We start from the raw sequence: 26,176 nt of genomic DNA on the forward strand, positions 1-26,176 counted from the left end.
ACCGACTGAACCACCCAGACTCCCCTATTCATTTTTTTTAAGTTTATTTGTTTTTTTAGTAATCTCTGCACCCAATGTGGAGCTCGAACTCATGATCTCAAGATCAAGAATCGCATGCTCTTCCAATTGAACCAGCCAGGTGCTCCTTAATTTCTTTTCCAGTTTTTATTTTTAAGTTCGGCTTCCTACATAGCTTAGTATTCAGTCAAAGAAAGACTGTGTTCAAACAACTCAAGCCAGTAAGAATTTCACTCTACTGGTGGGTCAGTGTGTGCACTGGGGAGTACCTTCAATGTTCATGTTGTTTTCATGTCTCGCCTGGCTTTTACTTTGTTCTAAGTGCTCTTGTGCTTTCTTGCTTCTTTATTTTGCATGTGCTGTTGGTTCCACTGGCCCAGAATGTTTGCATGATTTAGGCCTACTCAGTTTGTGTCTTTGATACACATACTCACAGCAATTGGTCCACTCCAGATATGTGGAGAGCTCATCAAGCCCCCTATAGCTATGTGAGCTCTGAGAAATTCCTGTTAAATCCCTGCCTACTCTGCAAATCCATTGCTTGCCCCAAACACTCACAGTAGCAAGGAAGCAGAGCCACCTGCCATCCATGTTTGCTTGCTTGCCGCTGAGCTCACCAGTTTAACTTCTGATGCTCTAAATCAATCAAGCCTCCTCTGGCCAAAGCAGCAAGTCTGTTGTTGGTTTTCATGTTCTGCCTCAACCAAGGTGAACCTCTGTGCCAACAGAACTGATGTGGGGACATGACAGTAATCCCAGGCAGGAACAGCAAGCCATGTTATTGATCTCTGAAATACAGTGGCTTTCATAAATTAGCACTTTGCAGCTTGTAGTATGCCTTTATTATTATTTCTAGAGTGCCAAGTTACTAGTTTGAAAGACTTGTACAGCTTTATACTTACTTTTTGGGGAGACGATGTGTCAACCTCCTTACTCCATCATGCTGAAGTAAATCTCTTAATTTTATCTCTCAAAAAATATCGAGAATTCCACCCAGAGTCTTAGTAATGTAGTATCTAGTTTCCATGGTTAAATGATTCAGGATCCCAAGAATAACATTTTACTTTTTAGACCTCTAGAGAAGAAGTGACAACCACATAAATGACAAAGTTAACTCACAGCGGACCAGGGTTTCCTGTATTTTGTATATAGTATTATATTTTAGAATACATTTTTGTATGTAGACTAGCTCCTGTGTTTTGGAGTTGTTTTCAACCTTCATAACTTATTTGACATATTTTTCTTTTAATTTCAGAGTTCAGTTAAGTTCCTTATGTCCTCCCCTGAAATTGCTTCCCTATCATGGGGGCAAATGAAAGTACAAGGCTCTACTAAAACCTATAAGGACTGCAAAGTGTGGCCAGGGGGAAGTCGGGCTTGGGACTGGAGAGAAACAGGAACTGAGGTAAGCTATGAGTGTGTGGTTGACACTGCATGAGGCTGACCAAATGATTTCCAACCTCCTAAGCCATAATGACCAAGTGAAAAGTAACTATTCCTCTCTCTCTGTCTCTCTCTCTCCCTCTCCCTTTCCCTCTCCCTGGCCTTCTCCCTCCTCCTCTCACTTCCCCACCCAGAGATATAACTCAGGTACCATTAACTCACCCTTTTAAATTATGCAATTCAATGGACTTTCTATTGTCATACACTTGTACAGTACTTACCACTACTAATTCCAGAATATACTTACCACCCCAAAAGGAAACCTCATAACCATTAGCAGTCACTTCTCTTTCCTACCCCCATCTCCTACAACTACTAATCTACTTTTTTTTTGTTTTTAAGATTTTATTTTTTTAAGTAATCTCTACACCCAACTTGGGACTCAAACTCACGACCCCAAGATCAAGAGTCACATGCTCTACTGACTAAGCCATCCAGGAGCCCCTAATCTACTTTCTGTTACTATAGATGTGCTTATTCTAGACTTTTCATGTGAACAAAATCATTCATTTCTCTTAGGTATATACTTAAGATTGGAAATGCTGGGTCATGTGACAACTCTATGTTTAATTTTTTGAGGAACTGCCAAATTGTTTTACAAAGATTTTAGGAATTATGAAGGTTCCAATTTTTCTAAATCTCTCCTCACTGTTTTTTTTTTTGTTTTTATTGTATCATCTGGGTGGGTGTGAAACATTATCTCGTTGTGGTTTGAACTTGCATTTTCCTTGTATTGTACTTCCTACAGGATTCTCACTATGCCATACCCAGGTAGAGTCTCCCAAGGTAGAGGTTGGGTGAAAGAAGGGAGCCCCTACCTCTCAACCACATTCACTTAGGACTTCTCGGCAACAGACAGCTGGGAGCAGGATGAGAAACGCTTAAGTCCTGTTCCTCCCAGGAACAAGGCCTTCCAGCTGGTAGCTGAAAGGGGAAACAGCTCTGTGTTGTAGGCTGATGCAATCCAGTGGAGTATCCACCTCACTGGCTGGGAGTGGAGAAGCAGGCAGCAGTCTTCCTGAAAAACCATAGATATTCACCTTGCCTACCAAATATTTATAGAATTTCCTGAAGAGATGTTTCTTTTCTTTTTCTGTTTTTTTTTGAGTTTATTTAGAGAGAGCGAGCGAGTGGGGGAGGGGCAGAGAGAGAACACGAGACAGGATCCCATGCAGGCTCCTTGCTGACAGTAAAGAGCCCAGTGTGGGACTCGAGCCCACAAACTGTGAGATCATAACCTGAGCTGAAGTTGGATGCTTAACTGACCGAGCCAAACAGGCACCTCAAAAGATGTTTCTTCATTTGCTGTTTGCTCTTAGAATCATTTCCAAAGGCTTTGAGTGGTATTCTTTTTTCCAATTGTTTTCTTGGGGGTGGGTGGTTAAAATTTGTCTTTTGTTTGTGTGTGTGTGTGTGTGTGTGTGTGTGTGTTTTAGTTTTTGTTTCCTTTTTTTTTTTAATTTTTTTTTTAACGTTTTATTTATTTTTGAGACAGAGAGAGACAGAGCATGAATGGGGGAGGGGTAGAGAGAGAGGGAGACACAGAATCGGAAGCAGGCACCAGGCTCTGAGCCATCAGCCCAGAGCCCGACGTGGGGCTCGAACTCACGGACCGCGAGATCGTGACCTGAGCTGAAGTAGGACGTTTAACCGACTGAGCCACCCAGGCGCCCCTAGTTTTTGTTTCCTTTAATAATTTTCATTTTGGAGCAGGTTATGGAGCTCCTCATGCTGTAATGATGAAAGTTGATCCTTCAGTTTTAAAGGATAATTTTGCTTGATACATAATCCTTGATTAATAGTCTTTTTCTTGGGGTGCCTGTGTGGCTCAGTCAGTTAGGTGTCCAACTTGGGCTCAGGTCATGATCTCATGGTTCATGAGTTTGAGCTCCACGTCAGGCTCTATGCTGACAGTGCAGAGCCTGGAGCCTGCTCAGATTCTGTGTCTCCCTCTCCTTCTCCCTCTCTCTCTCTCTCTCTCTCTCTTGCTCTCTCTCTCTCTTTCTCTCTGGCCGTCTCCTGCTCATGCTCTGTCTCTGTCTCTCTCAAAAATAAATAAACATTAAAAAAAAATTTGTTTAAGTCTTTTTCTCTTGGCCCTTTGTATATGTCATCCCACTTTTTGGCTTCATTGTTTACTAACGGGAAACCCAACTGTTAAAGTTCTTCCTTGGACTTGACAGGTCATTCCTCTCTTGCTACTTTCAAAATTCTTTGTCTTTTGTCTTTGACAGTTTCACTGTGATGTGTCTACATGTGGATCACTTTGAATTTATCTTATGTGGAATATATTGAGCTTTTTGGATATGTGCATTGTTGTTTTTGTCAAATTGGGAGGATTTTCAGTCATTCTTCAAATATCCCTTCTGCCCATTCTGTCTCTCCTCTCCTTTGATATCCATTATGAGTATATTGGTATTTTAGATGGTAGTCCCTCAGATGTCTGAGGCTTTGTTCGTTTTCTTCATTCTTTTCCCTTTTTTCTCACATTGGATAATCTAAATTAATGTATTTTTCACTTTTGCTGACTCTTACCTTCTGTTGAGCCTTTTTAGTAAAATTTTCACTTCAGTTATTATACTTTTCAACTCCAGCATTTCTATTTTGTCCTTAAAAAATAATTTCTATCTCTTTATTGATATTCTCTAATTTTTAAGGTATTGTTTTTATACTTTCCTTTAGTTCTTTGAATATAGTTTCCTGAGATAATGATTTGACAGAGATTTCCTTATATGCCTGGAACCAGTAGGTATTCCAGTATTTGCTGAGGGGCTCTGTTTGCAGTTTGCGGTATGTAGTCAACACTCAGCCAGGCAGTTTAAAATTATGCCTATTTAGGGGTGCCTGGGTGGCTCAGTTGGTTGAGCGTCCGACTTCGGCTCAGGTCATGATCTTGCGGTCCATGAGTTCGAGCCCCACATCGGGCTCTGTGCTGACAGCTCAGAGCCTGGAGCCTGCTTTGGATTCTGTGTCCCCTTCTCTCTCTGCCCCTCTCCCACTCATGCTCCATCTCTCTCTAAAGTAAATAAACATTAAAAAAATAAAAAATAAAATAAATAAAATAAAATAAAATTCTGCCTATTTCTTGCTTATGCTGAGTCTCAAGATTAGCCAGAGTGGTGTGTGTAGGGCCTTCTCATGTCATTCCTGAGCATATGCACAATCCTGGACATGTGTATCACCATTTCAATACCAAGGTTCATATCAGAGTTATTCAGAGCCCTCTATGGAGATCTCATTTCCCAGTTTTCCCTTTTGAGTTTTTTGGTTAACCTTGTTTGCCCTGCTATCTAACGCATCAGGCAGCTGCATTGTTAAACATTTGTCTCTGACAGTTTTAGACAAACTTCTTTGAGGGGAAAAAGATGTTTATACTGGCAAACTCCAAGTCAGATCAAATAAAGACAACCTATGAATTGGGTTTTCCAGAGAACCATCAGACAGGTCAAATAATGACAGTTTTTTAGGAGAGGAGATTTGAAGGAGTTTTATTCTATTATTCCATTTTGTGACTTCCAGGCTGGTAGTTTTCACTGTGATTGTGGATTGTTGCTTTTCAGGGCTACCATAGAACTAGGGAAGGAGAAAATTGGAATAGGGCAAGTTAAAATTGCACAAAGCTCACTTTTCAACTGTGTTTTTTTAAATAAACACATCCTGAATTTTTGGAGACCTTTGTTAACTTCCAGAGAACAGAGTAAGTTAATTTTTACACTTTTGCCAGTAGTCTCATTGCTTTTATGAAGAAGAGGATTTTCAGAGGTTCTTCACAACACTTTCACAGATGTCACTCAGAAGTAACTACTTTGGATTCATACTTGTGCACTGGTATGCTGGATGTGGCTTTCACTGGCTTGTGAGAATTGATTGTTAAATTTTCAGGAATTTTGCAAGCCAGCTTTTTTTTTTTTTAAGTTTATTTACTTATTTTGAGAGAGAGAGAGAACAGGAGGCGCAGAGAGAGAGAGAAGGAGAGAGAGAATCCCAAGCAGGCTCTGCACTGTCAGCATAGAGCCCAATATGGAGCTCAATCTCACAAACTGTGAGATCATGACCTGAGCCAAAACCAAGAGTTGGACACTTAACCAGCTGAGCCACCCAGGTGCCCATGCAAGCCAGTTTTTAGACACAGCCATTATTAAAAACTAAGTTATATAAACTTAAATAAGGTTAAAACATAGGTAATACATATTTAAAATTCATTAATTCCTAATTATTTTACTACATTCTTTGCTCTTGAAGTTATTTACATCTGTTGTTATCTGTATGGTAAAAATACTATGTTATATATGCTACTGTATATCTCTTATTAACTCTGCATTCAGTGATGTCACATTGGTATCTTAAAGTCAAACATGGTGGGAGTGTTTACACCACAGAAATTGGAAAACACTACATATTGGGGCTTTTTTTTCTTTGTCTTTTGAACTTTATGGCTTTTAAAAAATTTTTATGGGGGCACCTGGTTGGTTCAGTCGGTTGAGCATCTGACTCTTGGTTTCAGTTCAGGTCATGATCTCACAACTTGTCAGATTGAGCGCTGCATCGGGCTCAGTGCTGATGGTGCAGAGTCTGCTTGGGATTCTCTCTCTCCCTCCCTGTTCCTCCCCTGTTTGCATTCTCTAAATAAACAAACAAACTTTTAAAAAAATTAAAAAAAATTATGGCTTTAAAAATTGCATTATTAAACATAATAAGTTTAATTCATTGCAAATTATTACCCATATTATCCCTTTAATTAAATTACCATTCCAATTTTAAAAAATCTTAGAAATAGAGTTTGATCCCTTTCCCTCCACCCATATCAAAGTATTTCCTTTATACTTTTCAAATATCTATCTGTATCCACAAGCCATAATTTGTATTGTTCTTCATGTTCAAATTTTTATATTAATGGTATCATCTATTGTCCACTTTTTTTTTTGTATTGAGGTTTTATTCTGCTTGCTGTACATTTTATTTCCATGTGCTTAATGGTTATCTTTAATATTGTAATATATTAGGTTGAACCATATGAGATTGATAATATTTTATAGATAAAGAGTTGAATATTAGGAATTTCATGTAGTTCATCCTAATAAGATCTAAACAAGTCTAAAATTAATTTTTATCTCTACTTCAGTAAAGTATCTTTGCTTCATCACTTCCCTTCCATCTTACACATTATTGTTATCCAATAATTTAGTTCCTTTAAGAGTAGGTATTTTCTTATTACATTATGTATTGCATTGAGATATTTTGTTTTTTAATCATTACAATCAATGTTTGCTTATATTTACCCACATGTATACCAGTTTCCTTGCCTATCATTCCTTCTCTCAATTTGGATCTTTGTGGATCTCTTTTTCTTTCTTTCTTTCTTTCTTTCTTTCTTTCTTTCTTTCTTTCTTTCTTTCTTCCTATAGATATTCTTGGCAAGTTCCTTTAGTGAGGATCTGTTAATGAACTCAGTTTTTGTTTGTCTGAAAAGGCCCTCATTTATTAATCCTAATGCTTCTTGGTATTCTAGTTTGACAGTAACTTTTTATCTGTGGGAATCCTAAATGGTCTATGTCCTTCTTGACATTTGTCCTGTCAAAGATTGATATTTGTTTCTTCTTGGCATCCTATATTACTCTCGATCTGGGACTACTTTTAGTCAATTTCCTGACTGAGGTCTTCCCAGATCGGGCTGATATTTTACACTGAACCCCAAAGTGATGTGTAGGTAAGTGTGGGATTATAAATTCTCAAGGGATACATTTTCTCCACACACAGAGCCCCTGCTTTTCCCTATTCCAGTGGGTAGATTTTTTTGGTCAATCCTTTTACTGAAGATGGGTTTAATAAGGGCACTTAGCATATTTAGTAGGGGTGTCACTGTTCCAATGTCATATCTTGCTCAAGTCTTATCTCCTAATCTCAAAGTGTTTCATAAAAGACAATAAGAATGGGAGATGCCCCAGCGTTACTTCAGTTATCGGTATACCATTCTGATTTTCAGCTGTTTCTACACTTTTGCTCTTTGGGAATTTCCCTTTCATCTATAAGCTCTGCTAAGCATTTCAAGGGATGTTTATTTTTATCCAGCATTTGTAGGCATTTTGTTTAAGGAAACTTTTCAAGTTTTATAGTTTGTCACATTGTAAACAATCACATCTATATAATCTGTATAGTGAATAATCACACCTACATAACTGGGCTCCACAGAAAAAGAACCCCAACACATGCTCTCTGTTCATGCCTTGGTTTTGAACCACATGCACTCATTTTTTTTGATCCAAACACCTAGTTGCTTATTAGCTACCAACTTTGATCTTAAAGAAAGGACTATATCTGGATTGGTTAAAGGAATGGGAGGGCATTGAGATATAGAAGGGGCAGAATGAGAGAAGGCTGAGGAATAAGAAGACATAATACTTGTGAACCAAATGACTCCATTGGATTATTTCATAGAGTGAAGCTAGAGAGATGTAAGAGTAGGCAGTGGCATGGTTGACAGAATGTCTGCAGAGCTAGGTTTACATTTTATTTAATGGATGAGGCATAGCCACTTGAGATCTTTATGCAGGAGATTGATGTGTCTGACAAAGATTATCCAGATTATGGGCATAAGATATATTGGAGTACTAATTTATGAGTGTGCCACATTGGAGAGGTTTTTTTTCCCCCTCAACAATGGATTTAGCACATTGTACCTTCCTCATACAAGACTGTATGCATTAATAAATATTACTATGAATGTTATCCTTTGTTTAAGGAAACTTAAGGACTCAGAAATTATATAACTTACATAGACACAGAGCAAAAAAATGTGAAATCAAATAGTAAACCCAGGTCACATTCTAACTTTATTTCCCATTCCTTCCTCATATATCATGATTCCTCTTAAACTTTAAGGTTAAAAACTACAAAACTGGAAAATACAAACTGCAAAACTGAGGAGGTGCCATTGATGATAAGTTGCCATAAGTTTAGTTTTTAGGATAAGCAAGAGGAGGTGTTCTAGAACTAGTTGGAGGGATAAGAACTAGGAAAGGTAAGAGGAAAAGCTGAGGTGTTCATCTAGAACTCATCTGTATAGAGCTAAAAGCACAGAATCAAAGCCATGGAGTCCTCATCGATATAATGGAGACAGTTAACATTACCTACCTCACAGAGTTGGTCTAAAGATTAACATACTGTGCTAGATGTGGTGTAGGCACTCAATAAATGAAGCTGTTATTGTTAAATCAGTAGTAGTGTGGGTGGAAAGGAGACTATTGAAAACCATTAAGAAGGTGAAATTGACAGGATAAGGAAACTTACTAGATTTAGCAGGTGAGGGAGAATTCTAGGATGGATAAATGGGTACACGGTGGTGCTGTTCACTGAGATTGGGTATATCAGAGTAGGAACAGATATGTTTGTGTTTGGGGCAAAGGCTGGGTAGAGAAAATGATTAATTCTTTTGGAGTATGTTGAACTCTTTTTTTTTAAACAACTTTTTGTATGGTTTAAGTTCACAAGTCTTATTTTTTTTTAATGTTTATTTTTGAGAGAGAGAGAGAGAGAGAGAGTGCTTGTGAGCAAGTGGGGGAGGGGCAGAAAGTGAGAGAGAGAGAGGGGGACACAGAATCCGAAGCAGGCTCCAGGCCCTGAGCTGTCAGCACAGAGCCTGACACAGGGCTCGAACCCACAAACTGCGAGATCATGACCTGAGCTGAAGTCAGACGCTTAACCGACTGGGCCACCCAGGTGCCTCTGAACCTAAACTTTTGTTAGGGCATCTAGATAGAGATGTAGCAGACATTTAGATTCATGGGTCTGGGCACTGTCACATTTTAGGTGGGTAACCTTAAACAAGTTATTTAGCCTCTTTGTGCCTCAATTTAATCACCTATAAAAAGAGAATAATGTCTGTTTGTCATAGGTTGATGTAAGAGTATGGCATGGGTTGGAAAGAATAAATTTTTTAAATGTATGCAACTTGCCTTCATGCAAATTCATTCTTTTCTCTGAATCAGTCTGAATCAGTATTTCTCAGTGTCATTCATGGTTCTCTTCCATCACAGTCACCTAGAGTACTTGTTTAAAATGCATATTCTTTCTCTCCCTCATTCTCCCCACCTACTGAATCAGAATCTCTTACCGGGTGGGACCTGGAAAATAATATACTTCATGGGGTTGCTTTGAATACAAATATGTTCATCTTGGTAAAGCCTCTACCACAGCGACTTTCACATGGCAGATACCTGATTTTTTTTTTAACAATACAATTCCAAAGTTTCTTTTCACTTGCATCTCCTATATTTCATAACACACATCTGAAGACTTAGTTATTCCATACCAAATGCTTATCCCCTTACAAACTTACCATGATCTTTTATTCCTCAGTACCTTTGCTAAAACCATTTCCTTTACTTGGAATGACCTGCTTTCCTTTATACCTGCTGAAATTTTATATATTCTGTAATTCTTAGCCTTTGTATTATCTCCTCTATGATAATCCTTGTGAGAATAAGCTAACTCTCTTCTCAGTATTTCTGCAATACTTTGTGCCTCTATATTGTAGCACTTAGTGCAGTCCACCTGTATTATAATGAGTGTGTATTTATCTGTTTCCTTCATTAAATGGTGAACTCCCAAATGGCAAGAACTGTGCATTTTAGCACAGGACCTGTAAAGTGGGATGTCAATAAATGTTTGCTGCATTGAATTTGTCATTATGGATATCATTAAACATTTGGGGGGAACGCCTGGGTGGCTTCGTCAGTTAAGCATCCAAATTCAGCTCGGGTCATCATGGGTTCAAGCCCCCATCAGGCTCTGCACTGGCAGCACGGAGCCTGTTTGGGATTCTCCTTCTCTGCCCCTCCCTTGCTCGTGCTCTCTCTGTCTCTCTCAAAATAAATAAATAAACTGAAAAAAGAAAGCCAAACCAGGTAGCAGCCACCCAGGGAGAACTAAAGTAAATGGGGAAACTTTACTCCAACTTTCAGTTCTGAAAAATGTCCTACACAACAGCCGTATGAATGGCACAATATATTCCCCTACACCCTTAATCTAAATCCTCAAGGTATTAACATTTACCATGTATTTTTTTCTCTAAACACACAGACACTTCCCTTCCCTCCCCTGAATCACTTGAGACTAAACGTCAGATATTGTATTTCAGCATTGCCTTCCTAAGAACATGAACATTTTCTTACATAGCTACAATATCATTATCACAAATAAGATTATTATCTTTGGTACAGTAATATTATCTAATATACATTCTATCTTCAAATTTCCCTAAAGTCTCAAAAATATCCTTTATAACTTTTGTTGGTTTTGCAGTTTTATTTTTATATATAATACAGGCAATAGATATAAAGTAGAACTTAGTTCTCAGAGAATTGGCCAGACTGGAGGTTCTCGTGCCCAGGTCAGTGCTACCTAAGGAAAGGTAGATGAGCTGAGGTCCCTAAGCCTTTCTGCTTTTGCGTTTGTTTGCTTTTGCTTTTGTTTTCCCATTCACCTTCCAAACCTGGTTGACAACATAAAGCCTGTGTTGAGCTGCTTCTATGTTGAACCTCTTCTCATTTTTTTAAATTTTGAAAAATTTCAAACCAACAAAACGAACTGGAAAAAAAAAAAAAGAACAATACCATCAGCCTATATTCACCAGTTGTTAACACTCTGCCACATTGACTTTGTCTTTATACGGCACACATACTACCCCTCTCCCTTTCTCTCTCTTTCACTAATTTTTTTAAGTTTATTTATTTGGAGAGAGAGAGCATGAGCAGGGGAGGGATAGAGAGAGAGTCCCAAGCAGGCTCTGCACTCCATGCTGAGCCAGCGCAGCGCTCGATTTCATGACTGAGATCCTGACCTGAGCCAAAATCATGAGTGGGACGCTTAACCGACTGAGTCACCCAGGCACCCCACCCCCACTTCAATAATTATTTTTGCTGAATTATTTGAAAGTAAGTTACTGACATTGTGACACTTGATAGTTCACATGAGCCCTAAGTACTGCAGAATGTATCTACTAAAACAAAGCCATTCTGCCATACATAATCACAGTATTATACTCAAAAAACTCAGCATTGATAAAATATTAAGTAATATCAACTTCATAGTCAAACTGTAACAATTGTTCCAATTAAATAATGTCTTTTATAGTTGGCTTTCCTTGCCAATCCAAGATCCAATCAAGGGTCGGTCATGCTTTACATTTTGTTGTCCTATTTCTTGTTGTTGTTGTTGTCCTATTTCTTTAGTCTGTTAATCAAGTCAGTTCCTCCCCATTTTTTCACTTTTATGACACAGATATTTTTGAAGTGTCCAGGCCAATTATTTTGTAGAATAGTCTACAATTTAGATTTATCTGATTCTTTTCCATCATGATTAGACGCAAGTTAATCATTTTGGGCATAAGTGCTTCATAGGTGGTTATGTCTTACGTGCATCATATCTGAAGGCACATAAAGTCAGTCTGCCCCTTTATTGATGAGGTTATGTTTGATCTGTGTTTAAGATGGTGGTAAAGGTAGAGTGCCCGGGTGACTTAGTCATTAAGCATCTGACTTTGGCTCTCATGATCTCGGTTCATGAATTCAAGTCCCACATCAGATGAGCTCGAGCCCTGCTTCAGGTGAGCATGAGTCCCGTTTTGGGCCAGCCCCGCTTCTCTCTCTCTCTCTGTCTCTCTTCTGCCCCTCCTGGGATTTTTTCTGTCTCTACCCCTCACTCACTTGCACCCTTGCTCTCTCTCAAGGAAAAAAAAAAAAGGATTAAAAAAAAAGATGGTGGTAAAGGTACATTTTTCCATTTGTAATCAATAAATAATCTGTAGAGTAATAATTTGAAACTTTGTAATATCTTGTTCAAACACCCAGCAACCTTTTCATCAAGTGGTTTTAGCATTAACCACTGATCCTTGCCTGAATTTATTACTAAATTAGTGGTTGCAAAATGATGATGCTTCTGTCATTCCTTCTACATTCATTAGCTGGATTCTTCTGTAATGTAGCTTTTCTTCTGCCACTCCCACCCTTTTTAGTATCACTACAGGCTCATGTTTTCTTTTTTTATTTATTGTGTACTATGTTCTTAATGTGTTTCAAAATTCATATGTTGAAATCCTAACACCTAAAGATGATGGTATTAGGGGTTGGGGTCTTTGGGTGCTTAAAGGTGTAGCCCTCATGAATGGGATTAGTGCCTGAGAAAAGGGGCTACAGAAATATTCCTTCCACCACATGAGAATAAAGAAGGCATTGACTACAAACCAGGAAGAGGGCCTTCACCAAAACTCAACCATTCTGATGCCTTGATCGTGGATTTCTAGCTTCCAGAACTGTGAGAAATAAATTCCTATTATTTATAAGCTACCTACTTTGTAGCTTTTTGTTACAGCAGCTTGAACACAATAATGTTTTAATCCACTGCCATTGGTAATATTTTTGAGGTTTAAATTGTCCCAAATTTGACCAGTGTTGACACTTTCCCAACAGTTTTTTACCACTGCCTTGTTTTCTGGCATAGCAAGATATATTATCTCTTAATTCAGCCATTTCTTCAAAGAGCCATGGTTCCTTTTAGTGAAGAATGGGATCTAGAAATCAAGAGCTGGATGTTAGGTGTGTTCATTGTTATTGAGATGTCACTACATCTATGCCTTTCAGTATACACAGCCAGAAAATGTGTGTGTGTGTGTGTGTGTGTGTGCGTGTGTGTGTGTGTGTGTAATGAATTCATAAAACCTCCAGTTTAATCTAATACCTCAAGATTCTTTATCTTATTCCCCCATTCCATATCTGTGCTTTCCTTCTCCCATGGAGAAACCTAATTCCCCAAAGCATCGGTAGAATTACATATTTGCTGTGTTTTTCTATGAACACAAAATAATTTTGAAATTACTACACCAATATTATAACTAACATCAAAATCACAAAATAAACTTTGAGATCTTTATAGGTATTTTTGTACTTGGAACACATCTCCTTTAGGTGTACAATCAAAACACTGTTAAAAACTTACTTCGTGTATCGTTTCCTTTTTGTTATATCATCAACTTCAGACCATTGAGTTCATTTGTTTCTCTTGGCATACTGTGTAAGGGTCTCCCTACTTCCTGTCTTTGCTGATTTAATTTTTTGAATGTAAAACATTTACATGGTTTAGAAGTCAAAACAATTTGACAAGGTACACTTAGAAAAATCTCACTCCTTTCCCTATCTTTTCCATCCCATACCTACTTCACTCCAATAGGTCAGTAACTATTTTTATTAGTTTATGGTTTATCTCTTCTGTATTTTAATAGTAAGCAAATATACACATACACCTACCCACATACGTACATACATACATCTTTTTTCTTTTAACTCCCTTCTTACACAAAAGGTAGCATATCTTGCCCTTTTTTTCTCTTTCACTTAACAATATATACTGAAAATCAGGATATCAGTTCTTAGAGATATTCTTTTTTCTTTTATACAGCTATAGAGTAATCCACTATGTGAATGTGATACTGTTTCTTCAACTTATCCTATGGATGGGCACTTAGATTGCTTTCAATATTTTGCTATTATATATAGTGCTACAATGAATAACCTTGTATATGTATATGGTTTCTTGTATCATTGGAGGTGTATCTTCAGCATGTAGGCTTAGAACTAGGATTGCTGGTTAAAGTATAAATGTAAATGTAGACTTGTTAGATGTTGTCAAATTCCCCTTTATAGAGTTTATACTATATATTAGTGTTACCAGCAATTTATGAGGCCAGTTTTGAAATGTAGAAATGATTTAAATTGTTAGTAAAAATGAAAAGCATGTCCTATTGCTTTCTTTATTCAAGTCAAAGTTAAATAACAGAAGATGGAACCTACCAAGAATGAAAGAAAGGACTCTGGTGATTCTTTGGAGTCTTTCAGAACCCTCTTTTGAAGCTCAAACAAGTTAATCTAGCATCCAAAAATGAATTTGGCATGTACTGTCATAATTCAACATTTAAAAATATATAGGGATTGCTTACAGGGTGCTAAATATTGTCTCAAAGCCTGACATACAGTCAAATCACCTATCTCCTCCTTCAAGGAAATGGGGGAATTAGGCAAAGAGAACATTGTAGTAAGTGCTATAATACATGAACCAAAAGAGTTGCAATGGGAGCAGAAAGGAAGAAGCACGTAAAACTGCCTGAGTATTCACAGAAGGTGTGATCTTTGACCTGATTTTTTTTTAATGTTTATTTACTTTTGAGAGACAGAGACAGAGTGTGAGCAGGCAAGGGGCAAAGAGAGGGAGACACAGAATCTGAAGCAGGCTCCAGGCTCTGAGCTGTCGGCACAGAGCCTGATGCGGGGCTCGAACTCCCAAGCTGTGAGATCATGACCTGAGCTGAAGTCAGACGCTCAACCAACTGAGCCACCCAAGTGCTTCTGACCTGATTCTTGAAGGGTAAACAAGGGAACTTCCCAGGTAAACAAGGGAACTACCAGGGAAAGTGTGTGCATAGGCATAGAAGGGTGGGGGAAATGCTAGAGTAGAATCATGGGGTGGGGTGGGGGGGGGGCTCCTGGGTGTCTTGGTTGAACAACCAACTTTGGCTCAGGTCATGAACTCACAGTTCATGGGTTTGAGCCCTGTGTCGAACTCTGTGCTGACAGCTTCCGGCCTCAAGCCTGCTTTGGATTCTGTGTCTCCCTCTCTCTCTGCCCTTCCCGTTTGTGCCCTGTCTCTCTCTCTCTCTCTCTCAAAACAAATAAACATTAAAAAAAATTTTTTTTTTAATCATGGGAAGAGCTCCTCAATTGGTCAGCAGTGTCTACAAACATTTATTTTCATAGGAGACTCTATCATATGGGTAGTTGGGGCTAGATGGACATGTAAGTCTCCTCCAAGCCGTAGATCCTATCACTTTGAGACTAATATGTAGACTTAAATCTTATTCATGGATTAAATTTTAAAGTCAGCACTTAAGATGAAAATTGCTTAGGGGCGCCCAGGTGGCTCAGTTGGTTGAGCGTCTGACTTTGGCTTAGGTCATGATCTTGCTGTCCGTGAGTTCGAGCCCTGCATCGGGCTCTGTGCTGACAGCTTGGAGCCTAGAGCCTGTTTCAGATTCTGTGTCTCCCTCTCTCTCTGCCCCTACCCACCTCATGCACGCGCGCTCTCTCTCTCTCTCTGCAAAAATAAATAAACTTAAAAAAAAAAAAAAAAGATGAAAATTGCTTAGAGTCAGATCCCTTCTAGAAGATCCCCTTAATGTTAGAACATATGTGTTATCTTCCATACAGGACAGATAAAGTAGTTCTTTTGCATTTAAGGTCCGTGTTGTATGAAGAATGCATATTGTACGTTTAAACACTAGAAACACACTTCATGAGACCAAAGTTTCACACTGGAAGCAGCAACTATGAAATTGAGATGGAAGGAATAACAGACGCATGACTGCCATCTCATGTTATGCTCTTTGAGTACAATGGCTGAATTACCATCACTATTTAAATAGTTCTTTTTTTTTTCTAAAAACATATAGTTGAGGGGCGCCTGAGGTGGCTCAATCAGTTAAGTGTCTGACCTTTGATTTCGGTTCAAGTCATGATTTCATGGTTTGTGAGATCGAGTCTGTGCTGGGCTCTACACTTGACAGTGTGGAGCCTGCTTGGGATTCTCTCTCTCCCTCTCTCTGCCCCTCCCCTGCTCATGCTCTCTCTCTCCAAATAAATAAACATCTAAAAATCGGACAAACAAAAACTATATAGTTGAATTCCCATAAGGTAAATGTCTCTATGGCTCCCTGTGTATATTCTACATAGAAGACATAGTCCCTTGGGGTCTAGTGTAGTTAACTCCCTCATATCTGTTCTACCCAAATGATTCACAACTAGTCATGGTTTAGTTTAAGAATGGGTCTGTGGATCTGTTAGGTTAAAGAAGAAGCTGCTGTGTATATTAGAAATCCCAAAATCTAGTGGCTTAAAGAAAATAGAAATATATTTCTCTTTTATTAGTGTGGCCCACCTAAGCTGGGGGGTGCGGGGCGGGCAGGGAGAACAGCTCTGGGGGAACTGCCAGGGGCCCATGTTTTTTTTCCTCTGTGTTGCTCTACCATCTTCTAGAGCATTTGAATGTCGGAGTTCTAACTTGAAAGGAAGGTGAAAGAGAAGAAAAGCTCACACCTAATGTCTTAAGGCCCAAACCTAGATGTTGTCATTTCTTCTGCTCCTATTCCATTGAATTTTATATTGGTGAGAGCACAGTCACATTGCCATACCTGGCTGCAAGGGAAAACAGGAAGTGGAGTCTCTGGCTGGGCAGCTTCTTTTACCCAGAAGAGGTAGAATAGATTTTGAAAGAATTCGCAGTCTTGCCAGTAGGAGATGTGAGGGCAAGTGTAAGGGACATTTGGAAAATATTCCCACTCTTCGAAGTTAATGAAGAAGCATATTAGTAGACCACCTATCTGTTTTTCATATTCTGATAATTTTATTTGTATAAAACCTGTTGCCTTTGCAATTCCATGTATTTTCTATTGTGCATTTAAAATTTTCATTTTGAGAATGGGGCTGTAGGCTTTGCCATATTGCCAGAGCAGGCTGTGTCACCAAAAACAAAAAACGAAACACAAATTTGCCTCTGCCCTGGTCGAGATAGGAAGACCATTTAAGAGGCTCTTAATTCAGGCAAATGATGATGAGAATGTGACTCAGGCAGTGTCCACAGGGGACAGATTGAAGAGATCCTTTAACCCTCACTCGCAGAATCTGCTTTTCTCAGCAACACAGCCAGATAACAGCATTGCCACTAACCATTTATTTCAGCAGGAGGAAATGCTTCCTTGAAAGCGTAATTTAGGAATGTTTTCTTTTTAAACTTAACATAAAATAAGAGGAAATGTCCCAGCCATGTAAGATGCCACTCTGTCGTTTAGCCGGTATAATGGATATTATTATTATTAGCTGGACATTTCCCCACAATTAATAGCTTTCCCTCAAGAAAAAACAATAAGATTTTACAACCTCACATGGTGTGACGGAAAGCCTCTTAAAGAAGAGGAACAGAATCAGACACTCATGCAGGGAAGACAGCCTTGTGGTTTGCCCCAAGGGATTGGAAGAAGCGGAGGAGTCGCTGGTGGCAGGTTGAGGACACCTCAATAACAGACTGATGCTCCAATCACAGGCCTCTGCACAAAGCTGTGAGTAATCACCCACCAATGCCGGGATCCACAGGCTGTTGCAGAGTTATCTTTCACTGCTCTGTACGTGACACCCTGGGCCTGCAGTATTGCACACAGCAGCCACATTTGTCACTTGAGTTCCATTGATCCAGCAACTCTGATGGGTTGCGGCTGTCTTCAGTCTCTGAATCTCCCAAGGATTATGGTTTTGCACTTTTACTGACCTTTCACTTGATTTTGAGCAGTGGCCTTGTTTCCTTTTACTAGAATGTGAGCTCTTAGAGTCTGGGGATCATGATGCTCCTCAAAGTAGATGCAATTCTTTGTTAGATGAAGCAATCTTTCAATATTTCAGTTAAGTGCATTTACTTGAGGAAGGTGAAGCTCCCCAACCTGATTTGTAATTCTATTAAATATTTACCTTGGTTATTGCCCCAGAAGATTATTTTAAGTCCTGTATAGCATAACTGCGGTGCAGGGCGGTTCTAGGATTAATCAGAGCCATGGAACTAAAAACACATCTAATCCTTTTACATTTCTTTAAGAACTAATCATTGTAATCAAGTGAAAAAAATCCCTTTTTATCTTGCCTTTTAAAAATTTATGAACCGAAATAACTTTTACAAAAAAAGAATCTATTCTCCCCCAGTCTCCTCTGATCTTTGTGGAGAACCAGTGAAGCTGGAGGCAGAGGTACCGTTCAGAGCCACCTGGGCCCGAGGTCTGCATCCTCGCCCCAAATGAGGAATATACCCTTCCTGCCGACCAGTTTGGTTCACTCTTTGACATGCAGGTGTTCCAACTTTTCATAGTCCCTTAAATGTAAGCTCATACAGTCTTAAGTGTCAGCTCCTTAGAAAGATGCTGATGACATAAGTCTGAATATAAAAGTGTAATAGTGAGACAGACTGGCTTCCTTGTCAGCCCTGGAACATTCACTGACGGGGTGAAGGATGTCAGCAGCACTTGCACACCCCGTAAGGAATCAAGAGCCATGGAGAAAGCCGGCAAAGATACACTGCATCTGGTTCCACTTGGTGTAGCCACTTGGCATCTGTTTTGTTTCCTTGGCTAACTAAATGAGGAAGCAGTGAGTTGTATGTGTGCCTATATGTGGTCTCTTCCTGCTAATCTATAACCTGCCTATACTACTACACTTAAAAAAAAAAATTATGGGGTGCCTGGGTGGCTCAGTCGGTTAAGTGTCTGACTTTGACTCAGGTCGTAACTTCACGGTTCATGGGTTTGAGCCCTGCATCATGCTCTGTGCTGACAGCTCAGAGCCTAGAGCCTGCTTTGGATTCTGGGTCTCCCTCTCTCTTTTTGCCCCTCCCGTTGCTCTCTGTCTCTCTCTCTCACACAAATAATGTTTAAAAAATTAAAAAAAAATATGTATATATATGTATTCTGCAGTTGTTACATGAAGTAACCTATAAATGTCAATTAGGACAAATTGATAGTGTTGCCCAAATTCTCCATTTCCTTACTGACTTTTTGTCTATTTGTTCTAGAATTACTGAGAGAGAGTTGTTAAAATTTCTAACTATGGTGGTGGTGTCTGTTTCTCCTCTTAGTTGTTATTTTTGTTTTACATTTTGTAGCTTTTTTACTAAGAGTATACAGATTTGGAGTTGTTATATTTTTGTTGATGAATTTGGCCTTTTAAGCATCATGATATGACACTGCTTATCTGTAGTAATATTTCTTAAGGTCGACTTAATCTGATATTAGTATAACCACACCACTTTTCTTACTGTGTGTTTATGTGTTTTTTCATCCTTATACTTTCAACCTGTGTTTTTTTATTTAAAGTGCATACCTTATAAGTAGTGTTTAGTAGGATCTTGCTTTTTAATCTAGACAATCTTTACCTTCAACTCTTTAGTCCACTTAATGTTATTATTGATATAGCTACGTTTTATTTTTTATGTTTATTTTTGAGAGAGAAAGAGAGAGAGCAGGAGAGGGGCAAAGAGAGGAGGAGACACAGAATCCGAAGCAGGCTCCAGGCTCTGAGCTGTCAGCACAGAGCCTAACGTGCAGCAGCCACCCAGGGGCACCGGTATAGCTATGTCTAAGTGTTTCAATTGTCATTTGTTTTTTGTTTGACCTCATGTTTCCCATTCCTTCCGGCGTTAATCAACTATTTGTTAAATATTCCATTCTGGGGATGTCTGGGTGGCTAAGTCGGTTAAGTGTCCAACTTTGACTCAGGTCATGATCTCATGATTCGTGGATTCGAGCCCCACATCAGGCTTTGCTGACAGCTCAGAGCCTGGAGCCTGCTTCGGATCTGTGTCTCCCTCTCTCTGCCCCTCTGCCGCTCTCAACTCTCTCAAAAATGAATGAATGTTAAAAAAAATTTAGGGATGCCTGGATGGCTTAGTTGGTTGGGTGTCCAACTTCAGCTCAGGTCATGATCTCATGGCTCATGAGTTCGAGCCCCACATTGGGGTCTGTGCTGACAGCTCAGAGCCTGAAGCCTACTTCGGATTCTGTGTCTCCCTCTCTTTGCCCTTCCCCTGCTCATGCTCTGTCTCTCTCTCCTTCAAAAATAAACATTTAAAAATTAAAAAAAATTTTTTTAAATATTCCATTCTGTCTCTTCTGTGATTTTTTAGCTTCTGTTTGTGTGAGAGAGACAGAAACAGAAAGAGAGAGATTGCTCTAGGGAAGATTCAGGTTCACACTTAAACTAATAAATATTCTACCTGCAGTGAGCAACACAACTATGTGTGGTCATTAGGCTTATTTCTTTCAAACTTCAAGAAAGTTGCTCCTTGGTTTATGGTATTCGAACAAAATGCATTAAACTGAAAGTTACACGTTTCAGTTCAAATCCCAGCTCCACCACCTAAAACTTGTGTCATCTTGGCCAATGTGTATATATTTTGCGAGCTTCAGTTTCCTTATCTATAAAATGAGAATGGGTGTTTTAGTGCTACTTTATAGGATGACTACATAGATCATGTGAAGTAATTTCTATAGCTGTATTATGAAAACTGTAACTATATAAACATATAGGATATTATGTCAGGATTTAATGAAAAGACTGATTTGCTCTCTTTATACCTTAAAAAATATATATAAATTTCAATCCTATCTCTTCTATCATCTTTCTAAATTGAAAAACCTTTCTTTGGTACACTTGTCTTCATGATATTTTTGGCAGTTCTTTCCTTGTACCATCTCCAACTATGATTGGGTACCCCTTCCACAACCACTGCATCAAGGCATACTTCTTTCTGCTCATACTTTAAGACCCAATTAAAACAGCATGTCATTGATGACAACTTCCCACTTGTATTTATTCCCTCTCTTCTGATATCCTCTCAACTCTATTTATCTAATCCTACTGTAACTACTTCCACACATTCACTAACTTTGCCTGACTAAAACTCCTCCATTAACTATTTGGTTCATCTCAGTATTTCCAATGTTGAGTGTAGAGCCTGGTGCAGAGTAAGTGTGCAGTAAATACCTGTTGACTGAATGAAAGGATAAAGATAGACAACTCAGGGAAGGACGGCTTTGGTCACTGATCTTCAGTGCTGAGAGTGTCATCCCTGTGGAGATACAGAATACGTGAAGCCCAGTAATTGTGCTCGTATTTATCAAACTCCCACTGTCCCATTTGCTGATGTGGAAGCAGTTCAGAAGCCACCATCCTTTAATGTTGGATTAATGTCACTAAACATCTTACCTTAAATATCCCTGGGAAACTCTGGGAAGACTTTATATAGTGATGGGTTTTAAAGCATCAATGTAAGTTTTCCATAAGTGGGAAAGGAGCTCAGAAAAAGGTAAATTCTCTTGAAGTCTTTCCACAGTCCAAATTTTGGCCTAGTGTGCAAGTGCTTTCTTCTCCTACCCCCCTCTTTCCACTCTCACCTGTGACACACCAGTCATACTGAATGACGTTTAGTTCTCCATGTTTTTGTTTCCTCTGAGCCTTTGTACATGCTATTCCCTCCACTTAGAATGCTTTGTTCCACTGATTTCCTGTTACCTGGCTAATTCTTGTGTGTCGTGTAGGTCTCAGCTTACATGTTACCTCCTCTGGGATGCCTTCAGTGACCACTTGTCCCGACTCCCCAAGTCTGAATTAGGTGCTCTTTCTCTATGTTCTCACAACACCCTGAACTAACTTCCTTTAGCACTGATAAAAGTATTGAAAATTTCTTTTTATTCTTCTATATTTTTCACTAGACTTAGCATTGAATCTTCTATTATTCCGAGGGCCCTGAATGATGCTTGGCACAGAATAAACCTCAGTAAACATTTTCTCAATAAATTAATGGATGAATGAATGAATCCCACAAGAATCCCAACTGCAAAGAAAGCTTAAAATAACAGGTAGCTGGTATACTTTCTCTTTCCATATCCAGCATTCTCCTGGTGTGCAGCCTGCAGATGTGGAGGAAGTTGTTAAGAAGGGTGTGCAGACTCTTGTGATTGGCCGAGGGATGAGTGAGGCCTTGAAGGTAGGTATTGGTGAGCACAGCATTCCTGAGGACAGCTGGTGACCTCTTGGACCATTACCTTAGAAATATGTCCTTCTTGGGGCGCCTGGGTGGCTCAGTTGGTTAAGCGTCCCACTTCGGCTCAGGTGATGATCTCACCGTTCGTGGGTTCAAGCCCTGCGTCTGGTTCTGTGCTGACAACTCAGAGCCTGGAGCCTGCTTCTGATTCTGTGTCTCCCTCTCTGCCCCTGCCCTGCTTATGCACTCTCTTTCAAAAATATAATAAAGGTTAAAAAAAAAAAAAAAAAAAGTCCTTGGGAGCTCATCTCAATATATCATGCACCCTCATTTTGCTGAGTCAGGAGTGGCCTAGGATAAAATAATGGATGTTAGTACTCTTCCTCATCAGGGTTGGACTCTCCAGTCTCAACCTAAGCCTAGGCCTGTGTTGTTTCAACTATTTTTCAGAAATTCTTCACTCCTGGAATTCTCAAGCTCGATAGCTATCAATATTCAGTTCTTTAGATTTCATAGTACTTCACTTTTTTATTACATGACATTTTTATAATACTTTCTATTCTTTCCTTGAACACAATCAAGTTATGCCTTTTTTCCCTTTCAGAAAAAAAAATTTATTTTTATTGTACTTAAATAATACATGCTTATAGCAAAACAGGAGATGCAGAAATGTTGAAGTAGAAAAGTGAGAGCTCCCCACCCCAGTTTGTACATGTAATGTATACTGCTCCAGGTCTCTATGTAACTGCAAATACATACTCTTACACATACAGATATACATGTACACACTTATAATCATTTTTTACATCAACAGGATCACATTGTACATATTGTTCTGTAACTTCCTACTGATGTTTTTACATTGTGGACAGCCTTTCACAGAAGTATATAGACATCTACCTCATTCTTTCCTTTAGACAGATGTCCTAAAATACAGTTCCCTACTGATAAAGCTGTGATTCATTTATATTTTTTGTTTAACCTAGTTTTTTTCCCATTAAAATAATTCCTTTCTACAGGCTACTGTTATTATAGAGTTATTCAAACATATAAAAAATATAGGGTGTTTAAAAAATATTTCAGAACTCTTTGAGGCAGAGTCTAAATAAAATCTCCTTAAAATACTCAGCACAAGCCAGTTAAGAAAATATCCAATAATAGCTGCCACTATTGAGAATCTTTTATATAAATTAATTTACATTTATTCAGTGCCTTCTATGGGTCAGACACTATTCTAGGCACTGGAGACAACACGAAAAATGAGACAAACAAGGTTCATGGCCCTCTTGGAAATTAAAACAGTAGATAATTTCACATCGTAACAATGTTGTGAAGAAAATAGTGACTTCTGAGGGGCTGCTCTAAATGCAGGAGTCAGGAAGGGCCTTTCTGAGGAGACATTTGAGCTGCTGTGTACATACAGTAGTTAACTTCATGCTCACACCACCCTGTGATGTTAGAGTTATTCCCATTTTTTTTTTAATTTTTTTTTTAACATTTATTTTTGAGACAGAGAGAGACAGAGCATGAACAGGGGAGGGGCAGAGAGAGAGGGAGACACAGAATCTGAAACAGGCTCCAGGCTCTGAGCGGTCAGCACAGAGCCCGATGCGGGGCTCGAACTCACGGACCGTGAGATCATGACCTGAGCCGAAGTCGGACACTTAACCGACCGAGCCACCCAGGCGCCCCGAGTTATTCCCATTTTATAGCAGAAGAAACTGGGGTTGAGAAACTTTAAACAGCTCGCCTACAGCCACTTGGTGGGTACATGGCAAAGTTAGACTTTAGACTCTGGTTGGACTAACTCAAACATTCAACATTTACATGCTAGACATTTTACATACCTTAGCTGAATTAATTTTCATACCAGCCCTGTAACTAGGTATTATTATCCCTATTTACAGACATGGAAACCAAGGGTCAGAGAACTGAATTCACTTACCCAAGGTCACACTGCTAGTAACACTTAAATCCAAGACTGTCTGACTCCAGAATCCATACTCTTTCCATTTCCACTTCACCGAAGCTTTGTACATGCAGGATACTTTCAATCAACTTCTTAGAAGCCTTACTGACTCCTTGGGGCTCACTGCCAAATTTTCGACTGGTAAATGCTGGGTGACAGTTGTCATTGTCCAATTCTGTAGAGAGCACTTGCCTCATGGCAGGAAAGGAAACCCTGGAGAGCCTTTCCCTGGACTCACTCATCTCTTTCCCTCTTCCCAGGTGCCTCCGTCAACTGTGGAGTACCTTGAGAAACAAGGCATTGATGTGCGGGTCCTCCAGACAGAGCAGGCAGTGAAGGAGTATAATGCCTTGGCTGCCCGAGGAATCAGGGTGGGAGGGGTCTTCCATTCCACGTGCTGATGGAGCCTTAAGGAGAATAAATCACTAAGCCACAATGCCTCTGACTATCACTCTTACCACTCTCACCAACCTCCCCAAGCATTTTTCAACAGCTGCTCATGCCCAGTGCTGGGCTAGGGTTTGGGATGCATGGATGACTAAGGCAAGGTCCCATTCTGGGGGGAACTGAAAAGGGAGAAGACAGATATATACCAAAGTTTAATAATACAGTAAATGTTAGGCCAGAAATATGAGAAAATAAAGGCAAAAATAAAGCCTTCTGCTTTGAAGGCCAAAGAAAAGTTTCAGTGCATTAAAATTACATTGCGATTGATGCTTTGGAATGTTTAACCATTAATTCAACCAATTTTTACTGAGTACTTTATATGTCAGGCACTGCTAGAGGCTCCAGAGAAACAGCAATAAAAGTCTTATCCTCACAAAGCTTATATTCTAGTGGGGAAAATAAACAAATTCCATAATGAAAGCAGAACCTGTTATGAAGAAAAATAAAGCAGGATAAGAAGATGAAGAGTAGTGAAGGCTATTTCAGATACGTGGTCAGGAAAAGTCTCTGTGCAGATGACGTAGGAGCAGAACCCTGAGTGAAGTGGCAGAACATTTCTGTAATAGTAACAGTAAAAGGAACAACGTCCTGATACTAGGGATCTAGGTCATCTGTCTTACTAGCTAAACCTCACCTTCCCTTGCTACGAAATGATGGGGCTGGACTAGACCACCGTGGATAGTCTTTGTTCTGTTAAATGCCACATGTCCTTTGTGAAGCCTTAGAAGAGACTGATGAACTATAATAAATTATCACCATCTCATTAGTTTTCATTCCTCCCCCTCTTTAAAGAGTTAGGAGTATGGGCTTTGGTGTCAAATAGCCTTGACTTTGAACTGTGGCTTCCTGCCACTCATTGGTTGGGCATTTATTTAATCTCTTAAGAGTTTCACTGTTCTCATCTGTCAGATAGGGATAATAATTAGTACCTGGAGTGATTTTGTAGGTATTAAATGGGGTGATTCATACCATGTCTTAGCATACTGCTTGGCATGTAGTAAGAACTCAATAAATTGAAGCCATTGTTGTCATTGTATTTTGATTAATAGGTGTGGTGTGTAAAGTCAACGTTTCTTTTTATGGTTCATAACATAGCAGCTTATTTCATAGATCTGTAGGATGTTGAAGCCCAAAGGAACTATCTACTCTTATTTATTCATTCTCTTTCATGCCCATTTACTAAGAGGCTCTTACTGAGACTGATTTTCATATGACCAGTTATTGCTGGGCCCTAGAATAAATTCTAATTCTTGCCCTCAGGAGTTCTGTGGGAGAGACAAATCTACAGATAATGATGATACAGGTGTTAATGTTATAATAGTTACAAGGTCTAATGGTGACCTAAAGGATGGCCTAATCATACCAGAATGGAAGGGAAAGTAAGGAAGACATCACTAAGAACAGGACACAAGCTGAGTCTTAAAGAACAGGTGTTCATCTATTCGCTGAACATTTGGCAAATTTTAAACATTTACTAGGTCAAGTGTCTATCACAGCCACAATAAAATACAATTGTCCCACCTCAGCCCTTGTTGAAGCCACGACCCCAGAAAGCTGGGTTTTGCTCCATGTGAGCCTGTCACCTGCTTGGCCCAGTTGGATATCTGACTGGGCAGCCAATCCACAGACCCAACAGCAACTTAAGATGTGGCTTGGCAAGAAAAGGGGAGCTACGACTAC

The 26,176-nt window shown here is 39.3% G+C and overlaps 1 protein-coding gene across 1 annotated transcript in view; it reads left to right on the forward strand.

Annotated features, from left to right (window-relative positions):
• Nucleotides 1–24,485, forward strand: part of AAMDC (adipogenesis associated Mth938 domain containing) — a 30,554-nt gene extending 6,069 nt beyond the window's left edge. Inside the window, exons 2-4 of the mRNA XM_019449926.1 lie at nt 1,274–1,423; nt 21,988–22,083; nt 24,310–24,485. Coding sequence (XP_019305471.1) covers nt 1,292–1,423; nt 21,988–22,083; nt 24,310–24,450 — 369 coding nt within the window. The 5' untranslated portion in view covers nt 1,274–1,291 and the 3' untranslated portion in view covers nt 24,451–24,485. The remainder of the gene's footprint in view (nt 1–1,273; nt 1,424–21,987; nt 22,084–24,309) is intronic.
• Nucleotides 24,486–26,176: the final 1,691 nt, after the last annotated feature.

Source organism: Panthera pardus, unplaced genomic scaffold (assembly GCF_024362965.1).
Source record: "Panthera pardus isolate Hobbes unplaced genomic scaffold, ASM2436296v1 HiC_scaffold_12, whole genome shotgun sequence".
Classification (NCBI taxonomy): Eukaryota; Metazoa; Chordata; class Mammalia; order Carnivora; family Felidae; genus Panthera; species Panthera pardus.